We start from the raw sequence: 23,061 nt of genomic DNA on the forward strand, positions 1-23,061 counted from the left end.
ATAAAAGTCATGTTGAACTCTGTAGAAAAAAGACTACAGCTCTAGAGAAGTGACAATACGGGGATTAAGATGTAAGAATCTAGACATCAGCAAGAAAGAAGTGTATTAGTAATGTAGACTAGAAAAATGTGAGAATGTGGTGAAATTGGGCTTCAAAGAATAATGTAGATTAAGAGCCTATTGCCCTAAAAAGAGGACAAGTCAGGTGGAGGAACTCAGTTATAATGAAGATAGTGACACCTTTGGAAGAGCTGAAGGACCAGGTTAGGGACAGATTGTTATGGAGAAAATCTGACTGCAGCTAATTCTCGCTTAGTGACCACAATTGGGACCAGCCACTGCTATGTGCCATGATAATTAAGTGAAACTTCATGTGACTTACAATTTTACATCCACTTGCTCAGTTAACACTGCTTGTCATAAACCAGTTGTAAAGTATATAAAAGGTGATCATATGATTGGAGCTGCTATGATAGTTATAAATGTACATTGGTTGCGAAGTACTCAAATGGTGATCACGTGATCACGGGACACTCTGATGGTCAAATATGTGAAGATTGATCTCACATTTTTGTACACACTCATAACCTAAAATGAATAGAATTTTTTATTAGCCAAGTGTGATTGGACACACAAGGAATTTGTCTTGATGTATATGCTCTCAGTGTACATAAAAAAAATACGTTCATCAAGAATTATAAGGTACAACACTTAATGATAGTCATATGGTACAAATAAGCAATCAGGAATCAATCAATATCAATCAATAAATTATAAGGACATGAGCAACAAAGTTACAGTCATACAGTCATAAGTGGAAGGAGATGGGTGATGGGAATGATGAGAAGATAAATAGTAGTGCAGATTTAGTCAATAGTTTGACAGTGTTGAGGGAATTATTTGTTTAGCAGAGTGATGGCGTTCGGGAAAAAACTGTTCTTGTGTCTAGTTGTTCTGGTGTGTAGTGCTCTATAGCATCGTTTTGAGGGTAGGAGTTGAAACAGTCATTAAACAAGGCAGGCAGACTGACAATGACTTGATGGCATATTGAAAAAAAATACTGGGGAATAGTTAAAATAAAAAACAGTTCTATTGTAAGATTGATTTCTGTACTAGTGACAGGCATTTATAATTGACAATGCCTTTTTTCAATTTGTAAAAGAAAAATATCCCCCAGTCCACTGAAGGGAGAATATAGAAAACTCTACCCAATTGTCCTAGTTTTTAGTGTTCGGTGTGTATTGATTTGGGTCAGTATGGTTATTGATGGTTTGAAGAAATAGCCTGCAATAGGAAGTGAGTCCTGGGGGAATTCACCCTGTGGTGGATTTCAAATTTTTTTACTACCGGTTCTGTGGGTGTGGCTTGGTGGCCGTGGCATAGCTTGGTGGGCATGGCTTGGTGGGCGTGGCAGGGGAAGGATACTGCAAAATCTCCATTCCCTCCCCACTCCAGGGGAAGGTTACTGCAAAATCCCCATTTTCTCCTGATCAGCTGGGATTCGGGAGGCGGAGAATAGATGAGGGCGGGGCCAGTCAAAGGTGATATTTACCGGTTCTCTGAACTACTCAAAATTTCCACTACCGGTTCTCTAGAGCTGGTCAGAACCTGCTGAAACCCACCTCTGAAACCACTAGTTCCTTTACCTAAACACAGCTTGGAACAGGTGCTGATGGACAGCACCTTTACTAGGTCAAATTAGCCTTGGATGTTTGGGATAAGCAATGGAACAGAATTTATGACAATATGCTTTTTCTGCTGGTTGAAGGACTAGTGGAAAAGCCACCACAGGTCCTGTTTTGCATGAGATTGAGTAATAGAGAAACTTCCTGGCTACATGTGCCTCCTGGGGTCAAGGTTTTTCCTCTGAAATTTCTTAGCAACAGGCCAATTTTTGACAGGGCAAGCATATATCTTTTTTTTAACCTTTTAAAAAGCAAAATGGGAGGTCTTAGGGAAGCATATCAATGTCTACAGTTCACCACTACACAACCCCATGAAAAAGGCCTAACATTGCCCTTTTTTCTATTGATTTTGCTAACTAATTTTTAGCAGCACAATTATCAGCTATTTTAGCCGGCTTGGGCCTCTCTTTTTTTAAAGAGTAGAAATGTGAGTGTTTTGTTTCCCTCACTCATCCCCACCCATAAAACATTTACCATGTCCAGCTGGTCAGGAGAGTGAATTGCAATTGTTGACATATCCCTGGTTTAAATAAATGGTCCAGGAAGAGATTAGGGTGCTGCATCCATCATGCTCCTTAGCACAGATGTGTCAAGATTGTGGCAAAGCACTTCGTTTCATTCCAGCTTTTCCTAAATGACTCTTGTTTGGCACTGTTAAAACTTTTCTTTAACATCAGCATGTTTAAGAACCTGCAGTGATGTCACGAGAGTGTATACTATACATTGTGCAAGTGGCTTAATTATATTATTGATATATAAACTATATAACTCAATTATATCACTAGATCATTAAGACTACACTTGGAATGTTGCATCCAGTTTTGGTCACCACAATATAAAAAAGATGTTGAGAATCTAGAAAGAGGTAAAAGAAGAGGAACAAAGATGATTAGGGGATTGAAGCAGGAGTGAAATGTAAAATTTGTTACTACCAGTTCTGCAGGCGTGGCTTGGTGGTGGTGGATAATGTGACTGGGTGGGCGTGGCCAACTTTTTTTTTTTACTTTTAAAAGCATTTTTTCTACAACCTCTTTGGCAGAAGAGGTTGTAAAAAATGCTTTTAAAAGCCTGTGATGATCAAACAACTCAGCTGGGATCGCCAGAGGAAAAAGTGCTTTTAAAGGGTTCTGACGATCCCAGCTGAGTTGCCTGATTGTCAGAACCTCTTAAAAGCATTTTTTTTACAACCTCTTCGGCTGAAGAAAAAATGCTTTTAAAAGGTTCTGACGATCCAAGCTGAGCCGCATGATCATCGGAGCTTTTTTTTTTTTACTTTTAAAAGCATTTTTTCGGCTGAAGAAATAATGCTTTTAAAAGTAAAAAAAAACAAAAAAACAACCTCTGATGATCGCGCAGTTCAGCTGGGGTGGGGTGGGGCAGGGACTTTTGCTACTGATTCTCCAAACCACCCACTGCCATCGCTACCGGATCGGGCGATCTGGTCCAAACCGGGAGCATTTCACCCCTGGATCGAAGTCTAAACCACATGAAGAATGGTTGCAAGAACTGGGTATGTCTAGTCTAGTGAAAGGAAGGACTATGATAGCAGTGTTCCAATGAAGGACATGATAGCAGTGTACCAATATTTGAGGGGCTTCCACAAAGAAAATGGAGTCAACTTATTCTCCAAAGTACATGAAGGCAGAACAAGAAGCAATGGATGGAAACTTATCAAGGAAACATCCAATCTTGAACTAAGGAAAAATTTTCTGACAGTTAGAACAATTAATCCAGGGGTCCCCCACATTCAGGCCATGATCCATTTGGAAGCAGGCCACAGAAGCAGCAGAAGAACACATGCACACATACAGTTCCATTTGTGCAAGTGACGAGTGCATGTGCCCACTGTTCATTGAAATGGAGCTACATGCTTGCTCACCCACCATTCACATGTAACCATTCCCTCTCACTCATCCCCCGCTGGTCCACAAAGCTGGAAAGGTTGGGGATCACTTGAATTAATCAGTGAAACAACATGCCTCCAGGAGTCATGGATGCTCCAACATTGGAGGTTTTGAAAAAGACATTGGACAATCATTTGTCTCAAAGGATAGGATAGGATAGGATAGGATAGGATAGGATAGGATAGGATAGGATAGGATAAACAGATTTGGAAGGGATCTCGGAGGTCTTCTAGTCCAACCCCCTCTCAGGCAGGAAACCCTATACTATTTCAGATGAATGGATATCCAATATCTTCTTAAAAACCTCCAGTGTTGAAACATTCACAACTTCTGGAGGCAAGTTATTTCACTGATTATTTGTTCTAACTGTCAGGAAATTTCTCCTTAGTTCTAAGGAATTCTCTTAGTTCTAAGTTGCTTCTCTCCTTGGTTAGTTTCCACCCATTGCTTCTTGTCCTGCCCCCAGGTACTTTGGAGAATAGGTTGACTCCTTCTTCTTTGTGGCAGCCCCTGAGGAATCTGCTATCATGTCTCCCCTAATCCTTCTTTTCAATAAACTAGACATACCCAGTTCCAGCAACTGTTCTTTATATGTTTAAGCCTCTGGTCCCTTAATCATCTTTGTTGTTCCTCTCTGCATTCTTTCTAGAGTCTCCACATCTTTTTTACATTGGGGCGACCAAAACTGGATGCAGTATTCCAAGTGTGGCCTTACCAAGGCCTTATAAAGTGGTATGAACACTTCACGTGATCTTGATTCTATCCCTCTGTTTATGCAGCCTAGAACTGTGTTGGGTTTTTTTGGGCAGCTGCAGCACACTGCTGGTTCATATTTATGTGATTGTCCACTAGGACTTCAAAATCCCTCTCACACGGTAAATGGTATAGGATTTCCTGCTTGAGCAAGGAGTTGGACTAGAAGACCTCCAAGGTGCCTCCCAACTGTGTTATTCTATTATTTTGACAGGTTTGCTAACGTAATTGTACTGTCATGGCAACATGGGGAGTGGCTGTAATCAGGTTGATAGGAGATTCCCATTGGGGCACACGATACAGGAGAGGTGTTCCTTTCCCTAACTGTAGTTCCAAGATGAATCAGTATCCCGAACCTCAGTTTTATTAGCATTTAAAGAGACGGATGATGCAGCTGCGAATCATCTTGTCTACCTTGAATCCCAGGAGCGCGATACAAGTCAGGGCTACATCATATCAGCCTGCAGTGGGAATACAATATTTCTTATGGATTGGCCGGGCCCCAAGTGCCTTGTCGGTGGTAAATGAGCAGATCAGGATGAAAGCTATAATAAATCTTTGCTGCACATTTACTGAATGGAGGGCCTTCTAGCTTCCCTTGCCTGCACACACCCCTACATTTGGGCTAAAATCAAATCAAATCAAATTGAAGTGCTAATCTGGCTACTGCTGAATAAACAAGGCAATTTCCCCTAAGCCTATGGTGGAAGAAATAACCCTCAAGCCTCATTCTCATATTTAAGAGGGGTGGGTGGGGGGTGGGGGAAAGGAGAGGATTATAGCAGGTTGAATGCTGTCAGGGGTTGTATTTCAGCGGTAACGGGGAAAAAAATGCTGAAAGAAGAGTGTAAATAACTGCCTTTGGCAGCAATAAGAGCCCATGGGGATATGAAGCGCATGATGAAAATTACCTGAGTGATGGAGGAGTTCAAGAGACAGCTAAGAAGCAGTAAAGAAAATAAGAAGGTGGCCAAGGAGAAACTAAAAGCACCTTGTCCCGGTCCTAGAAAGGTTAAGTAAAGAGGAAGCTGAAATGAAGGCTTCAGGCAGACTGAACTGGATGATTTAGCAGACAGGGAAAAGCCTTGACAAATGGGCTGAGGGCTGAGGAAGAGGTTTGGCACAAGGCATTTGAAAACAGGCTTTTAAAAGGAATGAAGTCAGCAAACGGAAAAGGATTTCCATCCAGGTCCTGTTGAACAAAAAAAAAAAAAAAATCAAAAACAAACAACCCAGTGGTGAAATCCAATTTTTTTTTACTACCGGTTCTGTGGGCGTGGCTTGGTGGCCATGGCAGGGGAAGGATACTGCAAAATCCCCATTCATTCTCCACTCCTGGGGGAAGGATATTGCAAATTTTTTTTTATTTGAATTTATATCCCGCCCTTCTCCGAAGGGCAGCTTACACAGTGTTAAGCAATAGTCTTCATCCATTTGTATATTATATACAAAGTCAACTTTTATTGCCCCCAACAATCTGGGTCCTCATTTTACCTACCTTAAAAAGAATGGAAGGCTGAGTCAACCTTAGGCCTGGTGGGACTTTAACTTGCAGTAATTGCAAGCAGCTGTGTTAATAACAGACAGACGTAGTCTGCTGAGCCACCAGAGGCCCAGAGGGAATCTCCATTCCCACCCCACTCTGGGCCAACCAGAGGTGGTATTTGCCGGTTCTCCAAACTACTCGAAATTTCCACTACCGGTTCTCCAGAACCTGTCAGAACCTGCTGGATTTCACCCCTGAAACAGCCCCACCCCCACTGCCATTCAAAAATCTAAAAGTCAAAAATAAGCAGTCATCAGTTATAGAGTTGGAAGGGACCTTGGGGGTCATCTAGTCCAACCCCCAGCTCACTCAGGAGACCTGTACTTGTGCTGGATTTGAACTGCCGAACTGCTGACCTTTCTGATCGACAAGCTCAGTTTCTTAGCCACTGAGCCACCTAGTCAGGGTTAATCAAAACCAGAAGGCTTTTTTGGTCAACCTGGGAATAATCCAGGAAAAAAAAAATTGTTCCAAGTGATCTTCCTATGAGCCCTGATGGCGCAGTGGTTAAAGTGCAGTGCAAATAGGCCTTGATTTTACAATAGTTCATTTAGTGACTGTTCAAAGTTACAAAGGCACTGGAAAAAGTAACTTATGACCACTTTTCACACTTACGATTGCTGCAGCATCCTCATGGTCATATAATTGACATTTGGATGCTTGGCATCTTATTTATATTTGTGATGGCTACAGTGTCCCCGGGTTACGTAATCTCCTTTTGCAACCTTCTGACAAGCAAAGTCAATGGGGAAACCAGAATTATTTAACAACCGTGTTACTAATTTAAGAACTGCAGGGATTCACTTAACTAATGTGACAGGGAAAGTCATAAAATGGGGCAAAATTCACTTAAAAAATTTCTCACTTAGCAACATAAATTTAGGGCTCAATTGTGGTGATAAGTTGAGGGCTACCCAGTGGTGGGATTCAGCCAGTTCGCACCACTTCGGGAGAATCGGGTGTTAACTTTCTGAACAATTTGGTGAACTGGTTGTTTGGAAGAAATCATTAGGGCAGAGGACCAGTTGTTAAATTATTTGAATCCCACCACTGGGGCTACCTGTATTGCATGCAAACTCTGCCCACAGTCTGAAGTTCGATCCTGACCGGGCTCAAGGTTGACTCAGCCTTCCATCCTTCCGAGGTCAGTAAAATGAGGACCCAGATTGTTGGGGAAAATATGCAAATAATAATTCTACATTGTAAACTGCCCAAAGAGTACTGTAAAGCACTATGGGGCAATATATAAGCCTAAATAGCATAGTGCTTTACAGCCCTCTCTAAGCGGTTTACAGAGTCAGCATATTGCTCCCAACAATCTGGATTCTCATTTTACAGACCTTGGAAGGATGGAAGGTTGAGTCAACCTTGAGCCATTCAGAATCGAACTGCCAGACTGCTGAACTGCAGCCAGCAGAAATAGCCTGCAGTACTGCATTCTAACTGTGCCACCACGGCTATTGCTATTGCTATTTTCTCTCCCTTGGTGTACGGGCCTTCTACTGGTTGGTTCCGATCAATTAACAAGGATTCAAAAGAGTTATTCCAAAACTAGGCCAGCTTTCTCCAAGCTATTTTAGCTGTGCTGTGAGGGCAGCTGACATAGCCAAAGGTCACGTTGTCAATATGACATCAATTATTCAACCCATCTGGAGAGTACCACGTGGTCAAAGACTCATTGATGAAATGTTGATGAGGTAAAATGGTCAAAGTTATTATTATTATTATTTAAATGTAGTGAATTTCTTGCACAATGGCAGCCTCAAACAACCCACGTGACTTGGTTCCTGTATTTACCTATTTTCTGGGTGTGTACAAACATTAATAAATTAATTCAGTGGGCTGGGATGCTAGAACATAAGGACATAATAGATTTACGGTGCAATTGTACCCAGGTCTGCTAAGAAATGCCTCTCAATTTCTCATAGGCAGGTGTAGGAATGCGGTCTTAAACGATAATGTGATTGTGAACCAAAGCAAATCTTCACTTTGAAGCCTTCAAAAAGGGTCTCAATCTAAATTTCTTTGTGGTCTTCTTGCTTTTGAAAAATTAGAAGTTTCTTTTCATCAGAAACTTGGGGAAATCATCAAACAGCCACATGCTTTTTCACCCCCCTCCCAATTCTTTTGAAGGGATTGGACAGAACATTACGAAAACAGCAGCCCCCTCTGAGTGAAGAACAGCGAACAGGTTTCAGTAAATAGGATAGCCTTACTTATTCCTCTAAAAAAAAAATTCTTTAAACTTTAAAAATATTTTTCTAGCAGATTTGGATGAAAGTTGCAGTTATAATTGCCTTTTCTGAAATCTGAAAACTCCCTAAGTTGCAAAAGCGGTACAAGAGATTTCTGTAAAGAAGGGATAAACTAGTTCATCATATACTTGGAAGGCATCAGGCTGAAACTGTACTTCCTTTTAAGTTATAAGCCCAAAGATTTACTTCCGTTTAAGCCTACTTGCTCTTAAAATCCAATTCACTAACTCATTTAAGCTGAAATATGGAAATTCAATTCAAAGGATACTATTACCAAACGGGCTATGTCTTTAGATACTTTGACATAGCTGAGTTGCAGATTTAAGCTAAGTAGTTCTTTTCCTCATTAGCTGGATAAGATGTTACCCAGAAAGATCTTGGAGTCCTAGTGGACAACCATTTAGATGTGAGCCAGCAGTGTGCAGCAGCTGCTAAAAAAGCCAACACAGTTCTGGGCTGCATAAACAGAGGGATAGAATCAAGATCACATGAAGTGTTAGTGCCACTTTATAATGACTTGGTAAGGCCACACTTGGAATACTACATTCAGTTTTGGTCGCCACGATGTAAAAAAGATGTTGAGACTCTAGAAAGAGTGCAGAGAAGAACAACAAAGATGATTAGGGGACCAGAGGCTAAAACATATAAAGAACAGTTGCTGGAACTGGGTATGTCTAGTTTAATGAAAAGAAGGACTAGGGGAGACATGACAGCAGTGTTCCAATATCTCAGGGGCTGCCACAAAGAAGAGGGAGTCAAACTATTCTCCAAAGCACCTGAGGGTAGAACAAGAAGCAATGGGTGGAAACTAATCAAGGAGAGAAGCAACTTAGAACTAAGGAGAAATTTCCTGACAGAACAATTAATCAGTGGAACAACTTGCCTGCAGAAGTTGTGAATGCTCCAACAGTGGAAATTTTTAAGAAGATGTTGGATAACCATTTGTCTGAAGTGGTGTAGGGTTTCCTGCCTGGGCAGGGGGTTGGACTAGAAGACCTCCAAGGACCCTTCCAGCTCTGTTATTATTATTATAATTATGTTTGACTGTAAGTAACAGTGGACTTAGGCAAGTGTCTCAGGGAAGCATAACCTTACTCACTGTTAATTTGGTGCCTCTAATAAAATCCATTATTGGTAAGATCCTTTTTCCAATGGTCTCCAGGTGTCTCTCGGCCTCATCTTTTGTGATAGGACTGAAAGGAGCTTTGTGCTCTAGTGAGGAGGCAAAAAAAGTTACACTGAATATATATCTCTATCTCTATCTCTATCTCTATCTCTATCTCTATCTCTTTCTCTTTCTCTTTCTCTTTCTCTTTCTCTATCTCTATCTCTATCTCTATCTATGTAGGTCTTGGCATATTCGGGTCTTTTCCTGTGTAAGGTTGAGAGTATCTTGGTGATGTTTCGATGAGATCCTACTTGTCGTCTTCAGGCTGTGCTTACGGCTTTGTGTTTGTGCGAGCAAAGCGTGGTCGGAGCTGCCGTCTCTCTATAAATACTGGTGGGGAGTGTTGGCTTTGTTGCTGTAAGCAGGTTGGTTGGCTGTGTGGTTGCATCTTGATTGGTAGGTGGAGTGTGTGTTTGCAGATTAGTCAGCTGTTTCGTAGCGTCCTGTGTGGGTGTGGTCCTAGTTGTGTGCCCATTAGTCTTTTGTGTTGTAACGACCTGGGTAATGGGCTGTGTGGAAACGTCCTGAGTTCTGGGAATGTGATTTGATTGGTCTCTCAACTTTTGCTCCTACCAAAGGAAAATGGCTTCTAATCAATTAGCTCATAAAGGTGAGAGAAAGAGGTGTAAGCACCTTGATTCCACTTTATCTTAATCGGGCTGTTGCGTAATTCGCATCAATTATTCTGTTTGCAAATCAACTACGGCAGTAAACATGACCCTATTCAAATATGCCTATACATTTATCTTCATGGTTATATCATGGGGATAGGAATAGTTAAGGAACCACTAAAAACATTTGTAAACTTCAAAATGTGTATGTGTGTGTATGTTTGTGTGTGTGTGTTTGTGTGTGTACATGTTTGGCTACTTCAGAAAATTGTGCAAAACTCTGTATCAGTAAGAACTGACCTGCTCAAATCTTCTTCACCAAATTGTTTTTCCTAACTTTGGAGATGCACATAAGGTAGAATACACGAAACTGATGGTGATTTAGCCTTAAGGCTGTGTTTCTCAACCTTGACAACTTTAAGATGCGTAGATTTCAGCTCCCAAAATTCCCCAGCATGGAATTCGTGGAGTTGGGATCCACATATCTTAAAATTGCTGAGAGAGCACAAAAGTGCCTACCGTTCTGTCCTATTGTTCCCTTTCATTATATCAAATTAATATAGTTGTTGCATACTTTTGCTTATATATATGTTTATATGTTGTGTTGTTGTTTTATGTTGATGTTTGTGTATACTGTTGTGACAAAATAAAAAAAAAAGTAGAAATCAGAGAGAGTGAGAGGTGAGAGGTGAAGGTGAGGGAGAGGGAGAGGGAAGGAGAGAGAGATTTTACCACCTGAAAACGTTGGCAGTTTTCTACAAGACATTTTTTCTAAAAATTTTCCAACTTCTTTGTTTTTCAGGCCCAGGGTCAGCAAATAGGATTGAGGAGATGGACAAGACCAATCAGCTGTTTGTGGCAAACTGTGCAATCCATGAGGGTCTGAAAAGAAAGAAAGAAAAGGAAGGAAGAACATCTACTAAGGTGAGACAGCCATTGACCTTTGTTATTCCAATTTACCAAACTTCCATAAACATCAGAACGGACTCCCATGTAAGCATCACAGAAGACAAGTATGCATTGTAGTAAATTGAATTATTTTTCTTGAAAGGGAGGAGTAAGGAATTTAATTTTTTAGTGCAAGAAATCTTCTTTCTGCTTGGGCTGAAAAATCCTTAGCTGCTTCTTTTTTATCGCTGTGTCTTCAGATGGCTGCTTGGTCATTGAATGAGTATTATGTAATCTACATGTCCTTCCTCCATGTGGATGTAGTTCCATTGAGGACTACACGTTGAGTGCGGTTGGTCAGCCAGTTATGAATCCATCTGGTAGTGGTGCTATCTAACCCACATTTTTCTACTTTATCTAATAGTAGGTTATGGACTACTTTATCAAATGCTTTACTGAAGTCCAAGTAAATTATATCAACAGCATTCCTCTGGTCCACTAATTTTGTCACTTTGTCACTTTCCTTCCAGGGGTGGGCTTCAAAATTTTTAGCAAGGGGTTCTCTGCCTGGTTGTTTGGTGGGCGTGGCCATGGTGGGCATAGCCTAGTTGGCCTCCTGCACCACCGTGGGGCAGGGGGAGTATTTTTGCCCTCCCCAGGCTCTGGAGGCTTTCTTCGAGTCTCCAGGAGGATGAAAATGGCCTCCCTAAGCTCTGGAGGCCCTCTGGAGGCTGGAAAAGGGTCCATTTCCAGCCTTCCTGAACTTCCGGTAGCCCTGTTTTTTGCCCTGCCCGTGCCTCCGCACACACTCTGCACTTACCTGCATCCAAAACGGGCCGCATGGGGACTCCTGGGAGGGACAGGGTGGCGGGGCCAGCCAGGAGTGGGATTTGGGGGTTCTTTGAACTGCACAGAATCTTAGCTAGAGGTTCTCCTGAACCCCTGAGAACCCCCAGCAGCCCAGCCCTGCTTCCTTCTATGAATATTCAACAGTCCTCATATTCACTTAGCAGGTTTCACTAGCTTTATGGGGCCTATAAGGGAATACCTTGTCAAGAAGCCTAGGAAAATCCTCCTTTTTTTCCCACACGAGATGCTTTTTGAAATGCTGTGTACCTGTCCACTATAGGTAGTCTTCGACCTACAATCACTAGTTTAGTGACCATTTGAAGTTACAATTGCACTGAAAAAAGTGACTTACGATTGTTTTTCACACTTTTTACTGTCGTTTCGCATCCCCGTAGTCGTGTGATCAAAATTTAGCTGCTTGGCAACTGGTTCATATTTAGAACGGTTGAAGTGTCCCAGGGTCATGTGATCACCTTTTGTGACCTTCTGACAAGCAAAGTCGATGGGAAAGCTGGATTCAGTCAATCTCTGTGTTACTAATTCAACAACTGCAGCGATTCACTTAACAATGGTGGCAAGAAAGATTGTACACTTAACAACTGTCTTTCTTAATAACATAAATTTGGGGCCTAATTGTGGTCGTAGGTCGAAGACTATCTGTAGTGAGGTACAGTAGGGGGAAACCACTTGCCCACAGCAAACAAGATGGGGTTGTGTGAAGTCAAAGGTCATCTGGGCCAGAGCTGATAATAATCCACTATTTTTTTGACAGTCTCCTGCAAACCCATCCATCAATGGTAGTATGCTTAATTTGGAAGGACTGTGCCATGTCGTCACCTGTGTATATGTATTCCACATAGTCAGGATGCTTTTTGATAAAAACTTCCTTTAGCTTGTCTGTGTTTTCAACCTTTATTTTTATGGCGAAGGGAGTATACATCACTGAAAAATATTCTGCCCTTGTGATAGCTTCTTCAATCATAGCCTAAAAAAAAAAAGAAAGAAAGGAAAAAAGAAGGAAGGGAGAAAAGACAGATGATACGGCCTATTTTTTTTTAAACTTGAGCTACTATTTAAAAAGTACAAAAAGATGAGGAAAAAAATGAAGAATAATTACCTTCATGGATGATATTTTCCCCCTTAATAATTGCACAGTCATGCAAAGATAACATATTTCAGGATTGAATATTAATTAGAAAAAAATAAATGAGTTCCAGAATGCATTGTCTATATCACCCTGAGAGAATAAATTTTAATGTAGGAAAAGAACATTTGTAAACATTTCTCACTGCAGCAGGTCTATGCTTTTGGTGGGAGGAAGATAGACATTAGTGAATTATCTGAAAGATAATAAGAAAATGAATTTTATCTTCTCTCAAGGTCATATTCATACCATTCAAGATTTTGTTCAAAGCCAAGGAAACTGATTGAACTTTTATGTTGTTTTAAATATGGGCACTCCAGAGATAAAGTAGCACATGCAGAATAAAATGAAGGAATAAAGAATTTGTGATTCACATCCTAAATTTATAGGAGTCACCCACTCCCATAGGGAAAAGGCTCAGAGAAAATCAGACTGGAACAACAACTTCAGTAATTCATAATTTGGGACTCCTATTCATTCAGTAACTTGCTTTGCTTTTTTCTCCTTAATAATATAATCTTACTAAGATTTTAATTACAATAGTAAAAACTAATGGAAACAAAACTTAGAGAAAAAGAAGAGAATGGAAAGAAAGAAGAAAAAGGAATGCAAATAAAGAAAAGGAATATATAAATAATTTCTAACCTTCACAACAATTACAAACCAGATTTAATAATTCTTCTACCCCGGTGAGGTTAAATAGCTCTTCATCTCAAGTCCCACTCCTTATCTATAGGCAAATCTCTAAAAATATCTGTCCTGGTGTCAGCAAAAGTCCATAAAGAGTTATTAGAACATTGGGGGGAAAAGTCTTATTTTAACCTTGATCACATAAACCAGCTTTCTTCATTTACTTCTGTCTTTAAGTTTTAATTCAATCAAATATTGCTGTAAGATTTGGTTTCTCTGCAATCCTTTATCCCAATGCACAAATTTCTTTAAGCATTTAACTTTTGTAGATCTGATAAGAAAGTATTTGCCAGATCATTCTCTTGGGTTCATCATTCGTATTTCCCTTTCTCTTTTAAAACTTCAACCAATTAATATCCAGTAAAAGGTCCTTTTCCAAACCACACTTTCAAATGAAGAATACCAAGGCTGCTTCTATTTAAATACAGCAAGGTCACTTCTCTCCATTGAGTCTGGACCTTGACTGGCTGACAATTCTTTTATAATGTTGGAACATTTGGACTTTTTTTTATATCAAGTATTTTAATTTATATATAAGTATTTTGAATACAGTGTATTGTCTGGTCATACCATTTTACAAAAGAAAACAAAAGAAAAACTAACATATACCGTGTTTCCCTGAAAATAAGACCTTGTCTTATATTTTTTTGCCACCAAAAAAGGCACCAGGCCTTATTTTCGGGGAGAGGGATGTCATCCACTGACTCACCTCACTTGGAAGTGAGCAAGGCTTTGCTGAAGGCCTCTGTAGCCAATAACAGAGCTCCAGATTGATCCAGAGCTCTGTTATCGACTACAGAGGCCTTCAGCAAAGCCTTGCTGGCTGCAGAAGAAATGGGCCGAGGTGTGTGAGGCCTGGCTGCAACTATCTGAAGGTAAGTAGTAGGGCAGCAGCTCCACCCATCCTATCCCCACCCTAGCTTAATGTTTACCTGTGTACTCTGGAATGGGCAGGGTCTTAATTAGGGCTTATTTTTAAGGTAGGGCTTATATTGGATGCACATGTAAAAATCAAGCTAGGACTTACTTTCTGAGTAGGACGTATTATTGGGGAAACATGGTGTACCGATAGTAATAGTAATAATACAACAGAATAATTCTAACCGTATTTATAATTATATTAGCTGATTTATAATCCTATTTATTATATTAGCATACTTATAAACAACATTCATATTTTAGCTGAACATAAGAGTGCTCTTTCTTCATCTAATTTCTACCTCTTATCTCTAACCATTGATAAAACCTATTCCACGTTAAATAATACTCTGTATTATTTTCAATGTCATTCTATCCATCTCTGCACAACCCAATATTTTCCGAACTATATTTTCATCTGATGGGGTGGTCTCATTTTTCCAATATTACAGTTTCCAATATTACAAATAACAATTCTAGCTGCTGTGAATACAGGTAGCATCAAATATATAGTCCCTTTGTCATAGCTTTCTGGTATTATACCTAACCAAAATATTTCTGGTTTTAAATCTATATGCTGCTTTATCTCTTTTTTCCAACCATGTATGTATACCATGTATGTATTTTCATCCAATATTTTATTGGTTTCATACATGTCCACCACATATGATAATGTTGTCTGATTGCATTTCCAACATTTGGTGGACTTTTAGACTTTTCTTGATCACTCTTGGATTTGGAACTCTCTTAAAGCAAGCTTGCAGAACATTGGGGATTTGTTTCTGTACTGTGTAAGTATAAGTGTTTGTACTCCCATTTTCCTTATCAGTAATGTTTGCAGCCACCTCTCTGGGTGTGTTTGGGTGAGCTTCACCTGGGACAAGATAGGCTTAACAGCATATTCTCATAGATTTCTTTTTTTTCAACTGCCCAGTCTAGTGGTAGGTAAATAGCTTGAAGTAACCCAGCTAGTTTTGTGTTTGCGGTAGAAACAGAACTCAGTTCTCCTAGTCAGATATCTTTAAACACTACACCATTCTTACTCTCAATCTCCTCATCCTGTTATTTAGGATGATGTTGGGAAAAGTGGTCTGAAATTGGGCAAAACAGGAAATACGGAGATACCAGTTGGGTTGCAAGCCATAAGCGTGCAACATCTTTCAATCAAGACTGATGACATTCCTAGAGGAGTTTAACTTATCTATGTAAAGGCTTTCTTGCAAAATAGATAATTAAATAAGCAAACAAATAATATTAGTATTGTTTCTACTCAAATACTGACATGGGGTAGATTCTAAGTATTGATAGTTGGGTCTGGAGAGCATCAGTGGATGGCCACTCTGTATAAAACTATGGATTAGTTTAATTGTAGCATAGTTTATCTATTAAACTACAGGGGCCTGGTTCACAATTACCATAAATTATAAACCCAATCCATATACCCACCCAGTATTTGTGGCTTATTCAGCAAATTTTGGTTACCTCAATCTACCTCTTATTAATTGGACCCTAAATGAATATACAGCTGAACCAATACATGCAACCCTGTACAATGCTGTTACTAATCTGGGACTGGATCAACTAGTAACTAACAACACTAGACTTAACAATTGCTTTGATCTCATCTTCTGCAACAGTTTAAACTCAATTTATGGACTACAAATAAAAGAACCCTTTTCCAACAGTGACCACAGCATGATTTATTTTTGTCTCAATATACCTCCTTACAAAAATCATCATAAGGACAGGATCCCCAATTATAACTTTAAAACAACCAACTATGATCTCACAGACTCCGAATTCTCATCTCTTGATTGACAAATCCTGTTTTGGGCTTAGACAACTTAGAACTATGCCGCCTTTGGTCTGAGCTAAGCATAGTACATAAAATTATCTGCTACAATATCCTACCTGTCAATGACTACTTCAACTTCAACCACAACAATACACGAGCACACAATAGATACAAACTTAAGGTAAACCTCTCTAAACTCGATTGCAGAAAATATGACTTCAGTAACAGAGTGGTCAATGTCTGGAATGCACTACCTGACTTTGTGATTTCTTTCCCAAACCCCCAAAAGTTTAATATTAGACTGTCTACTGTTGACCTCACCCCATTCCTAAGAGGCCTTTAAGGGGCGTGCAAAAGTGAACCAACGTGCCTACTGTCCCCATTTATTCATATCCATTTCATGTATTCATAATCATGTTTATATTTATTTATTTTATTTATTCATTTATTTATTATTCAAATTTTTATACCGCCCTATCTCCCGAAGGACTCAGGGCGGTTTACAGCCTTATAAAAACATAAAAAACATAAGAATAAATACAAGTTAAAACAACATTTTAAAAAACTTATTACATTAGGCCAAATTTAAAAATATCGATTAAAATAATACAAAACCCCATTTAAAACTAATTTTTAAAAACTAAACCCTAGGCCAGCCCCGCACAAATAAATAGATGTGTCTTAAGCTTATATCTGTTATACATGCTTGACTATATATATTTATATAATAAATAAATCATATCAACCATGTCCTGCCATTATGTATCAGCTCAGCCCTTCCTCACCAAATGGCTCATATCAGTTAACAATCTATCTTGGGATACCTTGCCTGAATCCAAACTTAGAATGTACACATATTTGTCTTTCACTTTTGATATAGGTTTTATTTCCTAATGATATGTCACAATTCAAATGAGATAGATCTCATTTGATGGGCTATTTTTCATAGAGATTGCCTTTCATGAGGACAAATTGACAAAGGCAACGAAGGAATAACAAAGACTTTCCACAAAGAAAAAAAAAATCTGTTTGGAACTGAAAAATTTTGCATTCAGATTTATTGACAGATGGACTGCTGGTATTGTGGCACTCAAGGTCACTCCTGGGTAATGCAAAATTGCTCACAAAGTCATGTTCAAATCTAAGCAATGTTTCGAAAGGTAGACACTGCTTGCCTGGAAAGGAAAGGCTGAGGCAATTCAAAATTTCTCTTTTCTTTCAGAATAAACAGATACATTGGTTTACATTACGCCTAAATGCATCACTAAATGCTGAGTCTGATAAAAACAATTTTTGCTACATGCCCAGAAATAAAATACATTAAGAGGTCACTGTAAAGCAAAAACTCTGCTTTGCCAACTGTCCAGTAATACAAGCTATCGAGAAACATGGCTTTATTGACTAACAGCAATGATATATATTAAATCTGTGGATACATTTAAGGGATTTCAGAATTACCTGTGCTGTTAAACTGAGTCGGCCATTCACCTCAGGCAGCTGGGAGAAAAGCAACAAAGTACTGCTGAAGAAAGCTGTATGTCAAGGGGCCTGCTCTGGATCTGCCCTCTTACTGACAACGTCTAAGCAATCAGCTATCAGGTCACTCAGCCTTTGTAGGAGTAGGAGAAATGCTTTCTTATGACCGAGACAAGAAATATCATATGTCAATTCTGAGAGGACTTCTGAGCCTTACTAGACCTGGTGAGGCAACTACAGTCGAACCACAGGACCATCATTCAGTATCTGAAAGATTTCTGAAGTGTCTACTTAAGGAAGGACTGCTAATAAGGACTGCCTGTTATTAAAACACAGCTGCCTGCAATTACTGCAGGTTCTAGTCCCACCAGGTCCAAGGTTGACTCAGCCTTCCATCCTTTATAAGGTAGGTAAAATGAGGACCCAGATTGTTGGGGGGGCAATAAGTTGACTTTGTAAATATACAAATAGAATGAGACTTTTGCCTTACACACTGTAAGCCGCCCTGAGTCTTCGGAGAAGGGCGGGATATAAATGTAAATAATAATAAAAATAATAATAATTTATTTATTTATTTATTTATTTTTCGTATTTTTATACCGCCCTATCTCCCTAGGGACTCAGGGCGGTTCACAGCCAAATAAAAAATATACATATAAATACAAAATAAAACATCAGTTAAAAAACTTATTAGAAATGGCCGAATAATTAAAAATAACAATATACATAATAAAACCCATTTAAAACCAATTTAAATTTTAAAATCTAATCCAGTCCTGCGCAGATAAATAAATGTGTTTTAAGCTTGCGGCTTAAGGATAATAAGGATAAGAACCAACTAACAGGCTAGACATCAACGTTTTGCTCAAGGGTGAGCATCCTATGGGCTCACCAGATGTCCCTTTCTTCTCATCCTAATAGATAACAAACGAATGTACCAATGAACCCATCCATATTACCCTATACAACGCTGTTACAAATCTAGGTCTTGAACAATTAGTAACTAACAATACGAGACTCAACAACTGCCTTGACCTCATCTTCTGCAACAACAGAAACTCAGTTTATGGACTACAAATAAAAGAACCCTTTTCCAACAGTGACCACAGCATGATAGACTTTTGTCTCAATATACTCCCTTACATAAATTGTCATAATAATGGAATTCCAAACTACAATTTCAAAAAAGCCAACTATGACCTTATAAACACCGACCTCTCATCTCTTGACTGGCAAAATCTATTCTCAACCTGTATCACTGCTGAAGGCGACTATAGAGTTTTCCTACTTGAAGCCAATAGAGTCATTAAACTTTACGTACCACAAACCACAATCAGAAAAAACAAATTATCCATATCAATAAAAAAGCTTCAATCCCAAAAAAAATCCCTCTGGAGAAGAAACAAAAAGGGCTATGTAGCTAATTTCAAAAACCGCTACAGAAATATATGCAACCAAATAAAAACTGAATGCACCAATTACCACACCAAGCAAGAAGAAGACCTTCTGCGCACAAATTCCAATCGTGCTTTTTATAATTTTGTGAACAACAAACTTAATGACTCGAGATCCATCCCACCACTAAAAGAATCTAACAGCAAAGAATATAATGATGAAACAGTTTAAGCAAACCTCTTTAACACATTCTTTGGATCAGTCTTTGTTAACAGTAACGGCTCATACCCGACATTCCCCAATCGTACCAACAATGAGTACAACGACTTAACACATATAGATTTCACAGAAGATAATGTTGAAAAAGCTCTTCGCAAACTGAAACCATCCCTATCTATTGGACCTGATAGACTATGTGCATACTTCTTAAAAAAGCTTTCCACTAATATAGCAGAACCCCTAAGCATAATCTTTGAAAAAGCTTTCAGGACCAGTTCCCTTCCTAAACTTTGGTCACTTGCCACGGTCATCCCTGTCTTCAAAAAAGGGGACCCCAGCCTAGTTGAAAATTACAGACCAATCTCTCTATGCTGCGTCACCTGTAAAGTAATGGAATCTATCATCAACCAATCCATTACCCTCCACCTAGAAACAAACAAACTACTCTCTAATAAACAATTTGGTTTCAGAAAAAAATTATCATGTAATTTACAACTTCTTCACTGCAAAAACATATGGACTACTAATCTTGATCAAGACAAAGCAATAGATGCAATTTACATTGACTTCTGCAAAGCTTTTGACTCAGTGGTACATGATAAACTTCTCCTAAAGCTAAAATCCTACAGAATCCCAGGACCTCTCCACAATTAGATAACAGCTTTCCTGTCAAACAGATAAGAAGTGGTCAAAATTGGCAGTGCTCTATCAAATCCTGTTCCTGTCAATAGCAGCATTCCCCAAGGCAGCGTTCTTTTTTTTTTTTAGTAAAAAAGTTTTATTTCCATTTTCCAACAACCTATTCAATATACAGTCTCTTATTCAACATTAGTCATTAACTTTCATTTGTTACTTATTCGGACCTGCCCAGCTACCACTTCCTTCCTTAACAAACCTTTCCTCCTCCCTTCTCTACTTTCTTCTACTTTCTTCATCCTTCCTCTCCTTCACTTTTCTACATCCTCTCCTCCTTCCCTACTCTTCTCTTCCACCCTTTCTAACCCTCTCTCTTTCCCCTTTCTTCTTCCTCTCCTTTCCCCCTTTTCTACCTCTCTCTTTCCTACCTACTTTTTTCCTTCACTCTCCTCTCCCTTTCCATTCCCTTCTGAAATGGCAGCTGAGCAGCCCCGATTTCATTTCAAATTATTTCTATTTCTTAATTACATACTTCAATCATTCCTTTACATTGATCCTTCATCTCCCCCCCTCTCCTCCCTTCTCCTCCCTCCCCTCCACCCCGAGACTTCCCAGAACAAAGTACAGGGTATAAGATTAACAATCATAAATTAAAATACAACATAAGTCATAATCCATAGTCACTCCTCTCTCTAAGACCTTAACTCCTTCCAGAAACAAAAAAGTACATTCTTCTTCCAGTCCATTATATATCAGTCCATTCCACTCCTAAAATCTTCAGAATCTTCCAATTAAATTAGTATTTCCAGTTCATCAATAAAATACATAGTTTTTAATATCCAATCTTCATCAATTAACACCAAATATATATCAATCCATTCCACTCCTGAAATCTTCAGAATCTTATAGTTTTTAATATCCAATCTTCATCGATCAAGACCAAGATGATATTCCATCTTCCAGTATTCATCAGAAATTCTTTTATAATATACCTTTCTTCCTTAAACAGTGTCCCAAATACAATTCATATTTCCAGCTTAAATTCTTAAATTTTTATCCAATCTCCAAAAGTAAACAATATTCTATCTTCTCATATCTTTAATATCACTTACATAAATCAAATAACATTGCTAATATTAATATTTCTTCAATTTACCTTACATCTGTCAAATAACATTATTAAAATTATAACTTATATCCAAAATATATCAATTATAACAATTAAATTCTATTTAACCAAATACCAACATTACATCCATAAATTTTTCTATCTGTCCTCCAAAAGTTAAACAATATTCCATCTTCCCATTCCTTTATACCTCACATATATCAAATAGTGACACCTTATACCCAAAATAAATCAGTTGTAAAAATTAAACCCTATATATATATATTTAAAAAAATACCATCAAAATCACATCTTAAGCATTCTCCTTCCCCTTGTCTTCTATCTTACACATTTTCCACCATCTGCTCACCAATCAGCTTAACATCTAACAATAAAGAATTTCCAATCTTTAATATATTGGTGTAAAAATCTCTTGTTTAAAAACTTATTAAGAAAAGATAAGCCTCCAAAAGTTCCTATAAAAAAAAAATTCCATATTTGAAGTGAAGAAGTTTCCAAGATTTTAGTAGTTAGTTCTGTTTGCTTAAGAGCCATTCTTAAACTGTAAAATCTACCAAAAAGAGAAAAAAAAATTCAATAAACTTTTCTTCTTAAACATTGTGATAAAGAAAAAGGTAAAAAGAAAAAAAAATCATTAACAGTTCTTATTCATTCCATTTAAAAAGTAGCTTGTTATGTTCTTCTCTTCCTTTGTCCTTTTATAGTTTCACTTTCCTTTGTATATTGCAAACACCATTTTAAATCCACTCAAGTTGAAAGTTAGTTCAAAGGAAAGCTATTTAAGTTAAGATTTATTACTTGCAAATTCTTGCGAGTCCTCCTACTTTGTTCTGTCTGTGTTGAGTTCTCTTTAAAAATAAATCTTGGCACAGAGATGGTCGCGGCTTCTCGTTCTGTATAAACAGAAGCACCCTGGGCACGGAGCTTCGTCAGGCTGAAGGGGAGCTCTCACCCTTTGATCCCCTGGTTAAATTCCAGGGGCTCCCGGGGAGCTCTACCCAAACCTGACCACTCTTCCCTCCCCCTTCTCCTGGGGGAGAGAATTCCAAACCATTTGACAGCCCATTTACGCTGTCAGGGACGGTTTGACGAAACCCAGGGCAGATGATCCCAAAGGAACGTCCACGAAGCCTGCGTTGCCAGCGGAAGTCCGCTCCCCAAGGCAGCATTCTTGAACCAACACACTTCATATTATATATTAATGATCTCTGTGACCATATCATAAGTAATTGTGTTCTCTTTAATGATGATGTCAAAATATTTAACACCATCAACAATACAGCTACCCTTCAAAAAGATCTTGACTTTGTGTCAGAATGGTCAAAAACTTGGCAACTCCAAATCTCAACCAGCAAATGCTCAGTCTTGCACAATGGAAAAAAGAATCTAAACACTAAGTACAAGCTCGATGGACATTACCTTACAGATGACTCCCACCCTGTTAAAGACCTTGGAGTTTTCATATCAAATGAATTAAGTGCCAAAGCCCACTGCAACTACATCGCAAAAAAGGCTTTAAGAGTTGTAAACCTAATCTTGTGTAGCTTCTTCTCCAGAAACACTACACTACTAACCAGAGCATATAAAACATTTGCTAGACCAATTCTTGAATACAGCTCATCTGTCTGGAACCCGTACCACATTTCAGACATCAATACAAGTGAACTTGTCCAGAAATATTTTACAAGAAGAGTTCTCCACTCCTCTGAATACAACAAAATACCCTATGCCACCAGACTTGAAATCCTGGGTTTAGAAAACCTAGAACTCCGCCGCCTTCGACATGACCTGAGTTTAACTCATAGAATCATCTGTTACAATGTCCTTCCTGTTGAAGACTACTTCAGCTTCAATTGCAACAATACACGAGCACACAATAGATTTAAACTTAATGTTAACCACTCCAATCTTGATTGCAGAAAATATGACTTCAGTAACAGAGTTGTTAATACTTGGAGCACACTACCTGACTCTGTGGTCTCTTCCCAAAATCGCTAAAA

General features: G+C 38.8%; 1 protein-coding gene across 1 annotated transcript in view; it reads right to left on the bottom strand.

Annotated features, from left to right (window-relative positions):
* Positions 1–23,061, bottom strand: part of SPATA16 (spermatogenesis associated 16) — a 249,682-nt gene that overhangs the window by 59,699 nt on the left and 166,922 nt on the right. Inside the window, exons 5-7 of the mRNA XM_058189000.1 lie at positions 12,497–12,644; positions 10,658–10,804; positions 9,243–9,355 (exon numbers count right to left, since the gene is read on the bottom strand). Coding sequence (XP_058044983.1) covers positions 9,243–9,355; positions 10,658–10,804; positions 12,497–12,644 — 408 coding nt within the window. The remainder of the gene's footprint in view (positions 1–9,242; positions 9,356–10,657; positions 10,805–12,496; positions 12,645–23,061) is intronic.

The sequence above is a fragment of the Ahaetulla prasina genome, chromosome 6 (assembly GCF_028640845.1).
Source record: "Ahaetulla prasina isolate Xishuangbanna chromosome 6, ASM2864084v1, whole genome shotgun sequence".
Classification (NCBI taxonomy): domain Eukaryota; kingdom Metazoa; phylum Chordata; class Lepidosauria; order Squamata; family Colubridae; genus Ahaetulla; species Ahaetulla prasina.